Source organism: Dendrobates tinctorius, unplaced genomic scaffold (genome assembly GCF_039654945.1).
Source record: "Dendrobates tinctorius isolate UK_male_01 unplaced genomic scaffold, ASM3965494v1 ptg000071l, whole genome shotgun sequence".
NCBI lineage: Eukaryota > Metazoa > Chordata > Amphibia > Anura > Dendrobatidae > Dendrobates > Dendrobates tinctorius.
The window spans coordinates 11,270,810-11,285,873 of NW_027361739.1; the positions used below are offsets into that span (position 1 = coordinate 11,270,810).

General features: G+C 45.2%; 1 protein-coding gene across 4 annotated transcripts in view; it reads left to right on the forward strand.

Moving 5' to 3' along the window:
• STRADA (STE20 related adaptor alpha) overlaps window positions 1–15,064 on the forward strand; it is a 42,861-nt gene that overhangs the window by 4,750 nt on the left and 23,047 nt on the right. For 2 of the 4 annotated variants that reach the window (XM_073582397.1, XM_073582398.1), the window contains exons 4-5: window positions 575–603; window positions 9,043–9,148. In XM_073582397.1, the coding sequence (XP_073438498.1) occupies window positions 575–603; window positions 9,043–9,148 (135 nt within the window). The remainder of the gene's footprint in view (window positions 1–574; window positions 604–9,042; window positions 9,149–15,064) is intronic. The other 2 variants (XM_073582399.1, XM_073582400.1) reach the window with 1 other exon arrangement.

A 15,064-nucleotide genomic window follows, 5' to 3' on the forward strand; every position in this document is an offset into this window, starting at 1 on the left:
GAACTCCACTTTTGTTTCATTTTTGCATTATTACACCCATCTAGGATGTTGACAATTTCTGCAGATACTATACTTTAGTTCTCTTGTTCTCTTCTTTAGTTAATCATGGTTTTATTCTCTGTTTAGACACAAAACTTTACCCCAAATTCTGCAGCCAGTGGGAGCTCAGATGTCATTTATACGCCATGTATGAGCTGTTACTACCTATGGAGTCCTATATCTATATACATTCCCAAGTTGCAGTCAGCAGGGTTTATGGGAGAAGAAAATGGCCTCTAGCTGAAGATCAGTAGAATATAATCTTCTTTGACTTTTATGTAGGTTTTGATCATAAAATGCAATTCAAGAGTGGACTTTTCATTAAGGCTACGTTCCCATAATGAGTTTTTGGTGAGTTTTTTTATGCTGCGTATTTTCAAAAAGATGCAAGCACCCTATTTTACTTAGTTGGTGCAGAAAATCATCAACCTCAAAAACTCGCCAAAAGCCCATCGTTGGAATGTAGCCTTATAAGCTACAGTTGTGTCCTGTTCGTGTTCCGTTATAAGCTGAGTGCATCCTCCTCTCCCTCCAGACTCGCACTTAGGGGACTCTCGAAGGAAAGTAAGTGAGACGCCCTGTCTCTGCACCATGTGTCTGTATGTGCTGCATGGAGGCATTGCAACGTGAGGCGCAGTTTCATCCCCAGCACCCTGGTCACGCTCAAGGCCTCTAGTTCCAATTATTGTTTGACCTGTGAGGGCATCTTTATAGCTCTTGGCTTTTATTGTTATAGTTGGTCTTTATTACAGTTTTTGTCTGGTTTTGTTTAGAAAACCCATTTTCAGTAAGTAGAAGGCTTCTGTCATTCTATTGCTTTTTAATGTGCCCTGTCAAAAGTGCCTTTTCCCTTGAGGGATTTTGCTGCAAGGAACACTGGCGTAAAGTTACGAAACTTATGCGCAACACAGTTTTGCAAAAATGTTTTTGTGAAATTTTTTTTTTTTTTTTTTTGGGGGTGTGCTTACACTAGTTTTGGGCAGCTCTGCCAAAGTGGGCAGAGCTGGGGAGGGACTGTGATTGGGCGCGGCTATCAAATTCCTCAAAAGTCATTTTTTATAACAGAAATGTTTCTTTAGCCCCTGACTGGAGTAGGATTTCAGGCGAGGGGCCCAGATGTGCTCGCCACTGATAAGATGTGCCAAATTAATGAAGTGGCTCTTAATGACTTTAAACACACAGTAATCTCCAGCGATCTCGGGCAGGAAGGCAGTTATAAAAAATATTCCTTTATTTCTTTTCAGTAAAAGAACATGTTACAGGTAGTGGATGCCCCAGTGGATGGTGTAAAGTCCAACGCGTTTCAACTCAAAGGAGTCTTAATCATGGATCCATGAGTAAGACTCCTTTGAGTTGAAACGCGTTGGATTTTTTACCATTCACTGGGGCATCCACTACCTGTAACATGTTCTTTTACCGAAAAGAAATAAAGGAATATTTTTTAGAACTACCTTCCTGCCTGAGATCCCTGGAGATTACGGTGTGTTTGGACTTTTATCCGCCAGGCCAGGGCGGCTCTGTGCGACGGTGTGGTTCCTGCTATCCAGAGGACGCTAAGGGGTGAGCTGAAATATTTTTTTCATCTTAATGACTTTGGCGCATTTTATACCTGCATGAACCACATTAAGACTGGCATGCTAACCATCAGTCTTAATCAGGGCCTTTATGCTGAGGTTGCCGTCAGATTCCAGCTGATGATGGGGCAGTCCCAGCAACACGGGACACCCTATGATCAATCTGTTTTTGGGTCCTCCTTCTAAGGACAAGCCTATTATCTATACAAGTTCTTTCCCTCCAGTTTCCATTAGTTTATTATACCTCCGACCTTTTATGTATCAGTATTAAATATCCTAATTCTTATGCAAATAAATACATTCCAAAAGAAAAAATATAAGTAAAGTATATCTTCCGTAATTATTTTAGGTTAATGTGTGTTTTTGTTTAAAAAAGTAAAAGAAAGGCACTTTTGCAATAGGGTTTCATTAGAAATTTAGGACTGTTCGGCTTCTACAGCCTTTATATATCACTGTACACAGCAAATTGCAGGATGAGTTAACATTGAATTTGATAGCAGATTCTGTAATCTTTATCTCTTTTCTTTCAACCCAATTTTGAAATTGACTTCTAGTTTCAGGCTCTCCACCAGACAAGCTTGCTGATGATTTCATTCTGCAGCCTGCTACGCACCGTGATACGCAGAGGCTGTAGAAGTCAATTAAACATTTCTAATGAAAGTACGGTATAGTGTAAACATTTTTAGCCAACAAACCATGCATTTACGTATGAAGACCTGTTGATTTTCTATTTCGTGGCATGTATCAATTGTCATTTTTCAGTCTACTGTCCTATCCCTTGTGTTGGAAACTGTTAGATGAACTTATTTCGTAGACCACAGGTAAAGCACATTATATCCAACTCCTGGAGGATAACAGCGGAATATGCCCCCAAAGCTAAATAATGCATCCTTTGGTGGGTCACTAATTAGATTTCCTCTAGACCAAGGTGCTGGGATGAGACTGTGGAGCTCACACACATTTTCCGGTAGTGTACATTGCTATGACATATGCCATTTCATGATCATGTTCACTATCAGCATCTCTAATCACTCCGGTAATGATATAGTGCTGTCATGTCCTTCCTGATTGGGCGAAGGAGTCCCTGTTGTACTACGTTCAAATGGTTTCTAGAGGTAATATATGTTTGGCAACTTCTAGTCAGGTAGCCAAAGGCTCATAACCTGGTTTTCTATTGACTTGTCATGTATGGCTGTGCCTGGCAGGAGCTATTGGATGTCCATATCGTTTGTCCAGTCCTGTGCTTTGTCTCACTGCTCCACTTCAGGTGATTGACAGGTCTTCTGAAACGCGACTGAGAGAAAGTCATGCCTGGCTGTGGTTTGGGCTGAATGAATTGACTGGCAGGTTCCCAATAAGTAACATGAGATTTGTGCTGTAAAATACTAAACTTTAGAAGACTCCCACCAGTAGTGTAATATTGGTAATAAAGTACAGAGGACAAAGTCCTTTCACCAAGTAGATAATTGCTACTATCTCTACTGCCATTGAGATTACAGGACAGTCTGGTTTAAATACCCTATTAGGACATGTTGGGATTATGGTGGCGCTTCCTCAATATAGGACCTTTATCTACTAGCCAGATTACATACAAAGTATGCCTCTCCGGAGGACGCAACTCGTCTGCGTTCCATGGAGAGATCCTTGACTTCAGTAGAGCAGTGTTCTCAGTGGTCGCGCTGTAGAGGTATTAAACATTTGTCCGGTTCCCCCCCCCCCCATACGTTATAGCAGACCCCTGGGGTTCCACAGTGTAGTAACATATAAACAGTTTATGGCTATGTTCACATATCCCAGTAATCATCCTTTGGAACCCGCCCAGCAGCAGTCTGTTGGCAAAAAAGTTGTGCAAACACAACCTTTTTATCCATTTTTAAAAAACTGATTTCAGCTAGATCCAGTTTTTAACATTGAAGTGTATGGGAAAAGTTCTTTGTTTACTGGATCAGTTTCAAACACATGATTACTTCAAAGTAAAAATGTGCGAACTCGATCAGTAAAGTTCACCGTACGTTCAGAACACCTACTGTTCAGGCACGGACACCGAACATAGACTTTCTGGTGAAGTCCATGTTGCTGTTCGGGTTCGGCTGCCCGAACACCGTGTGTTTTTCGTGCTGTCATGTGCGTGACAGTGTGGCAAATACCGCTTCTGATCGGCGGTGAAATCCTCACCGCCAGTCAGACAGCCGCAGTTCCTATGCTGTCAAAAGATATTGTAAGCCCACAGCTGTGATCGGAGGTATACAGTTCACCTCCGGTCACTGGTGTCAACTGATGGGACTACAGCTCCCATCAGCCAATGCCTGCTGCTGCTAATAACAGTGAGAGCAGGAGCGGCTGATGGGAGTATTCATCAGCCGTCTCCTGTGCGCTATATAAATAATTTAAAAAAAAAAACAACGGCGTGGGCTCCCCCATATTTTTGATAACCAGCATGTCAAAACTCACAGCTGGGTGCAACCCTTAGCCATCGGCTTTAGCTAGACTGTTTATCAAGAACAGAGGGGTCCCCATGCCATATTTTTAATAAATAACTAAAAAAAAAACCGATGTGGGGTCCCCCTCATTTTTGACAACCAACCTTGCTAAAGCAGACAACTGGGGGATAGTATCCTCAGGCTGGTAAGGGGCCATGGATATTGCCGCCCAGAAAAGGAACATCTATTAATGCACCAATTTTCGTGCTTTGCCAGGCTCTCCCCACTTGCCCTGTATTGTTTGGTGACAACAAGCCCACGGATTAGTAATGGAGAGGCATCTATAAGACACCTATCCATTACTAATCTTATAGCTATATGGTAAATAAACACACAGTAAGTATAAAGTATTTTATTTGGAATGAAACAAAACATACTTTACTTTTTTTTTTTACTTTTTAAAAAATAACAAACACAGTTATACTCGCCTAACGCCTATTCCACCGAAGCCCTAGTCTCCTTTAAGAAAACAAAAATAAAAAACAATATCCCTCACCTCTCTGTTCTTCTTTCCCACGCCGTAATTCACTTCTGGGGATAAACAGTTTTCAACCTGGGTGGTGTCAAGATGTGTCCGTCCAGGCTGGGAACCACTGGTGACGTAACTGCTGCGAGCGCAGCGTCAGTGATCGGTGGTGACGTCATAGAGGTTACCTCCGGTCACTGAAGCTCCATTCCCAGTCGGGCTGAACTGCTGTGACCTCTGTGAGATTCCCGCTAGCACCGTGAGAGTGGCACTAGAGTTCTAGTCCTCTTCCTCTCTGAAGAGACAATTTGCATAATTAGCATAAAGTCTCATAAGACATTAATCTTTATTGGTAATAGATTACAATTAATGAATACACATATAAGGCCAGTTTCACACGTCTGTGGCTCTGGTAAGTGTAGTGACAGTTTTCTCACGTACCGGAGACACTGACACATATAGACACATTCTAATGAATGTGTCTATGCAGATGTCGGCGTGTTTTCACGGACCGTGTGTCCCTGTGCAAAATACGCTGACATGTTTTTGTGCAACAGCACGGATCACACGGACCCATACAAGTCAATGGGTCCGTGTAAACACGTACCGCACACGGATGGCGTCCGTGTGCGGTTTTAGGAGTCATAGGGTTAAATTGAAACCAATTTTTTCAATACACGGACAAGGACACACTGACAGCGTACAGATCACACACGGATCACTCACGGATGGCCTACGTATCCACACAGACACGGATAGCTCCGGTACCGTTTTTTCCGGTACCGGAATTATCTGGACGTGTGAAACCGCCCTAACAGAGTATCAGAGACCAATGCATACACAGTAAATGCACTCTTTAAACAATTACTAGATGCTCCTCGGTACTGAAATTCCCAACTCTATCAGCTGTGGGCGTAGACTATAAAAGAGACCAGTGTTTTCCTATTGAAAAGGGTTATACTTACATTTGGTGATGTATGACAAGGGGAATGTGTGTAGCCTGGTCCAAGAACCTCTACGCACGTTTCACTCACAGCTTTGTCAGGGGCGGACTACGATATATACTAAAGTCGAGGCTGCCCGACAAATTTTCCAAGGTACAGTTCTTCTTTAACGACAACCTAGTTATCAGATGCCGATGAATACTAAAGGTATTCTTCCTTTCCACATATAAAAGTTTTTTTGATGGTGTATAGCATTCACTCAGAATACTGTCCAACAAAGGAAAAGCAATGCAGCCTTATCCTGACAGTAGGTTCTTCATATATTCTGTTTATGATTTCTGTCAAAGAGAATCTGTCACCAGGTGTTTGCTTCCTCATCTCAGAGCAGCATAATGTATGGCAGAGACCCTGATTCCAGTGATGTGTCACTTACTGGGCTGCTTGCTGCAGTTTTAATAAAATCACTGTATACTCTGCTGCAGATCTACCAGATCTCTGAATGCTGAGCCCTGTTTAACCCTCCCCCTCATGATTGGCAGCTTTCTGTGTACTCTGTTCATAGGCAGAAATCTGCCAATCTGTGGTGGGGGGTGTGGTAGGACTACCTGTTAGCAGGTATACTAGTCCTCTAATGATAATCTCCTGATGATAAAATCATTGTTTTATCAAAACTACACTACTCAGCCCAGTAGGTGACAGAAGTGGTGGCGTGTTTCTATTATACTTTTCCTCTGATTGTTCCTCTCCTGGTTTTGGCTTACACATACTGAGGTAAAATACTGACCAAATACTGATGTGTCACCACGGCCTGAGAGTATAGGGCCTGACACACTAAGCGATATCGCTAGCAATATCGCTATAACGTCACCGATTTTGTGATGTTATAGCGATATTGCTAGCGATATCGCTGTGTCTGATACTTACCTACAACCCGCTCCCCCCGCTGGTTATCGCTGATCGCACGAGAACGTCCTGGACCGTTTCTCGTCGTCAGCTTTCTGCTGGGCTTCCTGTGGCGCCGACGAGTGGACGCGGGCGGGAGGACGTCAGGATTGCCGCGTCTGACAGGTAAGTAGCGCCTGCCGACCCCTGCGATGTCGCTGGTGAGATCTGCCTGTGTGGCAGCTCACTAGCGACCACTTAGCGATGCACCAGCGATCCTGACCAGGTCATATCGTTTGTCGGGATTGCTGGTGCATCGCTAAGTGTGACAGTACCTTATATCTACGTCTTGGGACCATTTAAAAAAAAAACATTATATATACACTGTGTTCCAAATTATTATGCAAATTATATTTTTCTCTGATTTTCCTAAATAGTCAGTACAAATGACAGTCAGTCTAATAAAAGTCATCACTCGTTAGAGTATACATCATATTATACATACATATTGAAGAAACCTCCCAATGATAACAGTATAATCTCCAAAATGAATAAAAACTCAAATTACACTGTTCCAAATTATTAGGCACAGTAGAATTTCTAAACATTTGATCTGTTTTAAAGAACTGAAAATGTTCATTTGTGGAATTTGCAGCATTAGGAGGTCACATTCACTGAACAAAAAAGCTATTTAACTCCAAAACATCTTAACAGGCCCAGTTACATGTTAACATAGGAACCCTTCTTTGACATCACCTTCACAATTCTTGCATCCATTGAACTTGGGAGTTTTTGGAGAGTTTCTGCTTGTATTTCTTTGCATGAAGTCAGAATAGCCTCCCAGAGTTGCTGTTTTGATGTGAACAGCCTCCCTCATAGATCTTTTGCTTGATGATACTCCAAAGGTTCTCTATAGGTTTGAGGTCAGGGGAAGATGGTGGCCACACCATGAGTTTATCTCCTTTTATGCCTATAGCAGTCAATGACTCAGAGGTATTCTTTGCAGCATGAGATGGTGCATTGTCATGCATGAAGATGATTTTGCTCCTGAAGGCACGTTTCTGCTTTTTATACCATGGAAGACAGCTGTCAGTCAGAAACTCTATATACAGTACTTTGCAGAGGTCATTTTCACACCTTCAGGAACCTTAAAGAGCCCTACCAGCTGTTTCCCCATGATTGCGGCCCAAAACATGACTCCTCCTCCTCCTTGCTGAAGTCGCAGCCTTGTTGGGACATAGTGGCCATCCACCAACCATCCACTACTCCATCCATCTGGACCATCCAGGGTTGCTCGACACTCATCAGTAAACAAGACTGTATGAAAAATAGTCTTTATGTATGTCTGGACCCACTGCAACCATTTCTGCTTGTGAACACTGTTTAGGCGTGGCCGAATAGTAGGTTTATGCACCACAGCAAGCCTTTGAAGGATCCTACACCATGAGGTTCGAGGGACTCCAGAGGCACCAGCAGCTTTAAATATCTGTTTGCTGGTTTGTAATGGGTTTTTAGCAGCTGCTCTCTTAATCCGATGAACTTGCCTGGCAGAAACCTTCCTCATTCTGCCTTTATCAGCACAAACATGTCTGTGCTCAGAATCAACCACAAATCTCTTAACAGTACGATGGTCACGTTTAAATTTTTGGGAAATAGCTAATGTTTTCATCTCTTGACCAAGGCATTGCACTATTTGATGCTTTTCAGCAGCAGAGAGATCCTTTTTCTTTCCTAAATTCCTTGAAACCTGTGCCCTGCTTAATAATGTGGAACATCATTCTTAAGTAGTTTTCCTTTTAATTGGGCTCACCTGGTAAACTAATTATCACAGGAATTTGAGATTGATTTCAGTGATCCAAAGAGCCCTGATACACAATAGCATCTATGAGTTTATTTGAAAAACAAAAAATTACATCTTTATGACACTTAAATCCAATTTGCATAATAATTTGGAACGCAGTGTATATTATACTATTATACTAAAGAGCTGCATGCAAAATTCTTCTGTAAGCAATCAGCAAGCATGATGAGCTCATATGAATCAGGAGGGCAGTTAACCAGTAGGCTTTTTTTTTTTTTTCCATGAGATTGTAGTATAGTGCCTGATGTAATGATGACATTGCACAGATTGTAAATCATCACAGGAAGGAACGGAACTAATAATAATAAATAAAATAAACTTTATTTTTATATAGCGCTAACATATTCCGCAGCGCTTTACAGTTTGCACACATTATTATCACTGTCCCCGATGGGGCTCACAATCTAAATTCCCTATCAGTATGTCTTTGGAGTGTGGGAGGAAACCCACGCAAACACGGGGAGAACATACAAACTCCTTGCAGATGTTATCCTTGGTGCAAGGCTGCAGTGCTATTCACTGAGCCACCGTGTCACCCGAGGGCATGCTGGGAGATTTCAACTCTTGAGTCTGGCAGAATTATGATTGCAGCTCAGAAGTATAACGGACTTAAGGCCCAATCGCTAAAAATAATATTAGAGCCTCGTGCATAGTCTAATCCACTGAAGATCATTCTCATCCCATTAATACAACATCCTAATGAGACGCGATGTTGTCGTTTTGTCACAGATCAGATATTTGGTGTTTTCTTGCAGTGTAATGACCTGATGTTATTTTCTTTGTCTCTCACTTCCAGACGGATGAAGCAGCCAGCGCTGAGTCTATAGCCTCGTGTCGAGGTCTGGACACCATGGGGGTATACACACCAGACAATAATTGCTATGATTTGCTCACTGTCATAGGTAAGTGGTGAGCTCAAGGCGGGGGAGGTTTCTGATATCTCTTGTGACTGCCTAGGAGAACTTCCTCTATGTATAATGAGAGGAAACCCCCCCCCACCACCACCTCCAAAAAAATAATAAAACAAAACAAAAAAAAACTTGAACTTTGACTCATACTTCCTGTTACAGAAGACTTTTCAGCAGTCTCGTTATCATCACAGACATTATTACAATGAAAGGCATCACCTGTACATTCAGTAAGTAACATAGGATTCACCATTGACAATAGGTGATGTTACAGCTCACCTCCTCCCTCCTCCTGCACAATGATCTTTGCCCATGTTCATTACATATAAAATTACAGAAGGGTCTGAGTCAGTTTATTGCTATCTATGTACATGTGAAGAACAGGAAGTATTATGAAGATTGCAACAATTTTTTTAACCACTTAGTGACCTCTATCATTCGTATAAACTTATAGAAGCCATTGTCATATATGCAGCCAGGGGAGAAATTTAATTGAATGGGAACAACCCCTCTAAATTAAGTTTGCTATTAAAAAAGGAAAAAAAAAAACACATTGTAGTCACCCTCCTGGTGTCCACCAGTGACTTTCCGCCGCTGCTCCCAGTGGCTGGCGTTGGTTGTGACACTGACAGCCAATCTGTTAGTTCATCGGTTTTAAACAGGCAGTTCCGTCTACCCGGGTGCGCACTGCCAAAGCCACTGAGCTGTTTGTCTGCTGGGCTGTCATTAGCTGGCTGGCTGACATTAGCTCAGCCAGTACCAGACACCGGGAACAGTGGCGGAGACTGGCGGTCCCAGAAAGGGGAGTACAGCGTGGTTTGTTTTAGCTTTAAGGTGTCTACCATGTTCATCTAACTATAAAGCTGGGTTTTATAGTAGACTAGCTGAAGAGCCTGTTGAGTTATATCAAATTATAATGAATATTATTACGGTATTATTATAATATAGCACCATTGGTTCCATGAGAAGGGGTTGAATACAAATTACAGATATCACTTACAGTAAACAAACTAACAATGACAGACTGATATAGAGGGGAGAGAGGACCCTGCCCTTTCGAGCTTACATGCTACAGGATGGTGGGGAAGGAGACAGGTTGGTGGGTTGCAATAGTTCCGGTGTTGGTTGAGGTGATATCACCGGTTATATATATATCTAGATATATTGTATATGTATGTATAATGTATATGTATATATGTGTGTGGATAGATAGAGATATATACAGTACAGACCAAAAGTTTGGACACACCTTCTCATTCAAAGAGTTTTCTTTATTTATTCGGTCGTCCATGACAGCACCACCTGAGAGAGGGGATCCACCCCTTAGGAACAGGAAACCTACAGATACAAAAGGGTGGCACCTCTCCCACGCATCAGTTGGTTTCCTGTTCCTAGAGGACAGGACTCTCTACAGATCGTCCGTCATGGAGTCGTCGTTGAGTACCCAGGCCGGCTGACCGACTCAGGTAGCGAGGGGGTCTCCTACCTCGGTCAGTGCGGGGTCCCTGGAGGCGCCACGGTGGGGCCGGGTAGGTCACCACGGCAGTGGACGGAGCAGGTGGAGCAGGGGTCCGGTGGATGCCATCTCCAAAAACGCCAGCACCTGGTATGTATGCCCCGGTCCTGCTGCGCTTCCCCAGGCCCGGTCCTCCCGGTCAGTGCTGGCCCCTGGCGGGCTCATGGCGGCGTGCGCAGAGGGGCAGTGGGGCATTCCGGGCAGGAGGCGCTGCGCGGCTCCTTCGCGCGCGCTCCCGCAGGGCTCTGATGAGTGGCGGAAGTGACGCGGCGGAAGGGGCGGAGCGATAGCGCCGATACCGGAAGTCGGGTGCCGGCCTCCGGCGCGCGCCGCGGGTGCATGGTCGCGCGGCGACCCGGGTAAGGCGAGGGGGGCCGGAGCATGGGGGAGGGAGTGCGGAAAGCCGGGTGGGTGGTGCTATGGCAGGATACCTGCTGACCCGGACACCAGGAGGCCATATAAGGCAGATGGGGATGCCGCTGGGGTGCTTCTGAAGGCCCCAGCAATGGATACAACGGAAGCCCCCTTGGACCAGCAGGACGAGGCGCAGGAGCGCCCGCAAAAACAGGCCACGACAAAACCGCATGCGAGTGGCCAGCAGAAAAAACAGAGACGAACTAGCGACCAGAGCCGCGAAAGTTCCTCCAGAAAGGACCCCCCTGCCTCCCTCCGTGATCCGGTACCTGCTTCATCTGCATGGGTAAGAGATCTCCGTGAATGTACCCTGATGCAGTGTTCCCTTATGTTTTTTTTTCAGGGGAAGAAGGCTACGGGAAAATAGAAGCACAGGGAATGTGCCCTCTGTAGTTCCCCCCTACCAGATGGCCACCCTAAAAAATTATGCCAACCATGCATTCGGCAAACGGTAGGGGTTATTAAAGACAGGGAGTCCAGGGGTAGATTGTCAGGCCCTTATACTCTCCCCCGTTTATGCAGGTAGCGGAAGAGACACCTGACTTCACTTCGAACCTGAGAGAGATGATCAGGGCAGAAATGAAAGTCTTACCTCAAAGAGAACCTTCTAGGAGAAGAGAGGCTAGTGGTTCAGGCTCGGAGACCTCAGTCGCCCCTGGGAAAGGCGATAATTCCTCGGCCTCCTCGTCGTCTTCCTCGGATGAAGACTCTAGCCGGTTCTGCTTCCCCTTAGACCAGATGGACAGATTAGTGAAAGCAATACGGTCCACCATGGGGGTAGCGGACAAAAAACGGGAACTCTCAGCACAGGACATAATGTTCGGGGGTCTAGACCCCAAAAAACGCAGAGCTTTTCCATTAAACGATAAGGTTCAGAATCTAATTGACAGAGAATGGAAGAGACCGGAAAAAAGGGGCTCCATGCCACCAGCCTTTAAGCGGAGATACCCCTTTGATAACCCGGTAGTAAACAGATGGGATAAAGCCCCGAAACTAGACGCAGCAGTAGCCAAAGCATCTAAAAAATCTGCCATACCATTTGACGATATGGCCTCCTTGAAAGATCCGCTAGATAAAAAAGCGGATTCTTTTCTTAAAGGGACATGGGAGATGTCAGCAGGCGCATTAAGACCAGCGGTAGCTGCCACCTGTACAGCCAGATCGATGATGGTCTGGCTAGATCAGCTGGATTCCGAGCTAAAAGACGGAGCTTCAAGATCATCTATTCGGAAAAGTTTGCTGATCATTCAGAATGCCGCGGCGTTTTTAGCCGATGCTTCTGCAGACTCTGCAAGAATGGCGGCTAAAGCCGCGGGTCTATCTAATGCAGCGCGAAGAGCGCTCTGGTTAAAATGTTGGCCAGGAGATATTCAAGCCCGGTCCCGTCTCTGTTCCATTCCCTGCGAGGGGGAGTACCTATTCGGCCCCGTCTTGGACGAATTGTTAGAGAAAGCTGGAGATGACAAAAAGAAATTTCCCAGTCTCCCGAACCCCTCGTACAGACGTCCTTTTACCAGAAAAGATTTTTTCCGGAGAAGGCCGTCCAGAGATCAGGGCAGATGGGAGGAGAAAAAAAGGAAAGGTACAGGATTCATGTTTGGAGGGGGGCGCCAGGAAGGTCCAGCTCGAGATACGAAAAAGCCGCCCCAATGACTAGTTACCCCGGTAGGAGGGAGACTAGCTGCCTTCTACCCATCCTGGTCTCTGATCTCTAATAGCAGCTGGATATTGGGGATAATAGCCGTGGGACTACGACTAGAGTTTTCTAGGGTTCCCCTTGATCAATTTAAAATCACCCCACTCAGGTCGTCTGCTTCAGAACAAGCTGCCCTGGAGGCCGAGGTTCATGACCTGTGCGCCAAGAAAGTCCTGATAGAGGTTCCAGAGGGAGAATGGGGGAAGGGATTCTACTCCCCTCTGTTCCTGGTCCGCAAACCAGACAGCTCCTTTAGGACAATAATAAACCTTAAGGCCCTCAACAAGTTTTTGGTCATACGTCCTTTTAAAATGGAAACAATTAAATCTGCAATAAAATTGCTGTTCCAAAACTGCTTTATGGTGGTGTTAGATCTAAAAGACGCATACTACCATATACCCATCCATGCAGGCCATCAGCGGTTTCTCAGAGTGGCGGTTCAGTTGGATGGGTCAATTCGACATTTCCAATATGCGGCCCTCCCTTTTGGAGTGGCAGTCGCTCCCCGAGTGTTTACTAAAGTAATAGCGGAGGTCATGGCCCATCTACGTGAATCGAACATTCTAGTGATCCCCTACCTGGACGATTTTCTTATTGTAGGTAAAACGGCGAATCATTGTTTACAACAGCTACAAAAGGCAATGTCCGCCCTAGAACGGTTAGGATGGTTGCTGAACGTCAAAAAGTCTCGGTTGCAACCAATGAAAGTCCAACAATTCTTGGGCCTAACCCTGGATTCTGAAAAACAGGAATGCCGTCTGCCTCCGGAGAAGCTTGTTCGCCTCCATTATCAGATCCTGAACGCCTCCAATAACCCCACCATGTCCCTCAGGAAAGCCATGTCCCTTCTAGGCTCTCTTTCGGCCTGTATCCCGGCAGTCCAGTGGGCCCAGTTTCATGCAAGGAAACTACAGAGCGAGGTCTTATTACATCAAAAAGTCCTTGGGGGTTACTTGGAGGGTCAGCTAACCTTGTCCCGTAACACAAGGGAGTCCCTAGAGTGGTGGTTAGACAAGGAGAACTTGTCTAAATGGGTGCCCTGGGAGTATAACGTAACCCGCATAGTCACCACGGATGCTAGTCCTTACGGTTGGGGAGCTCATATGGGTGAAATATTAGTCCAGGACCAATGGCAACATGATCAGTTAGGAATGTCATCTAACCTAAAAGAATTGACAGCAGTAGAACAGGCGGCTAAAAAGCTCCTTGTGTATCTACAGGGCCATCACGTGCGAGTGTTCTCCGACAATCAGGTCGCCGTGGCATATATCAATCACCAAGGCGGGACCCGTTCCAGACCCCTGATGATTGTAGCAGAGCGGTTGTTCCATCTAGCAGAACAATACTTTCTATCTTTAACAGCGTTGCATATAAAAGGAAGAGACAACATCACGGCAGACTTTTTAAGCCGCAATCAGCTAAAGCAAGGGGAATGGTCCCTAAACACCTCCATATTCAATCTGATTGTTCAAAAGTGGGGATATCCGGAGGTAGACCTCTTCGCCACCAGAGACAACAGGCAATTGAAACAATTCTGCTCCCTAAATCCCAGAGAGAATCCTCTGGCGGTAGATGCCTTCCTGATAAAGTGGGACTTCAAACTAGCCTACGCCTTCCCTCCCCTATCTCTTCTACCCCTGGTGATGAGGAAAATCAGGAAAGACAGAGCGAGGGTTATAGTCATCGCTCCATTTTGGCCCAGGAGAGCATGGTTCTCATGCCTCAGGACCATGTCGGTGTCCGATCCTTGGGTTCTGCCGGACATCCCGGATCTCCTGTCCCAGGGCCCAGTCTTCCATCCTCAGGTGGCTGGCCTTCATCTGACGGCGTGGAGTTTGAACGGTCATTATTAGAAGAGAAGGGCTTCTCCGCAGACCTAATTAACACCCTACTTAAGAGTAGAAAAATCATTACCACAAAAATTTGTCAGAATTTGGAAGAAATTCCTTCAAAACTCAGGAGTAGTCGCTGGGGATTCAGCGCCTATAATGCAGATATTAGAGTTCCTACAAAAAGGTCTGGACATGGGGCTCTCTACCAGTACCCTTAAAGTACAAGTGTCAGCCTTGGGGGCTCTGTTTAGCTGTAACATCGCTGGTAATTATTGGGTAAGCAGGTTCATTAAGGCGGCAGGTAGATCCAGGCCAATAATGAAGGATAGGTTCATGCCGTGGGACTTGAACCTAGTCCTCACTGCTATGACAGAGACCCCATTCGAACCTATCTCGTCGGCTTCCCTAAAAAACCTGTCCCTCAAGGTAGCCTTCCTGGTAGCTCTAACATC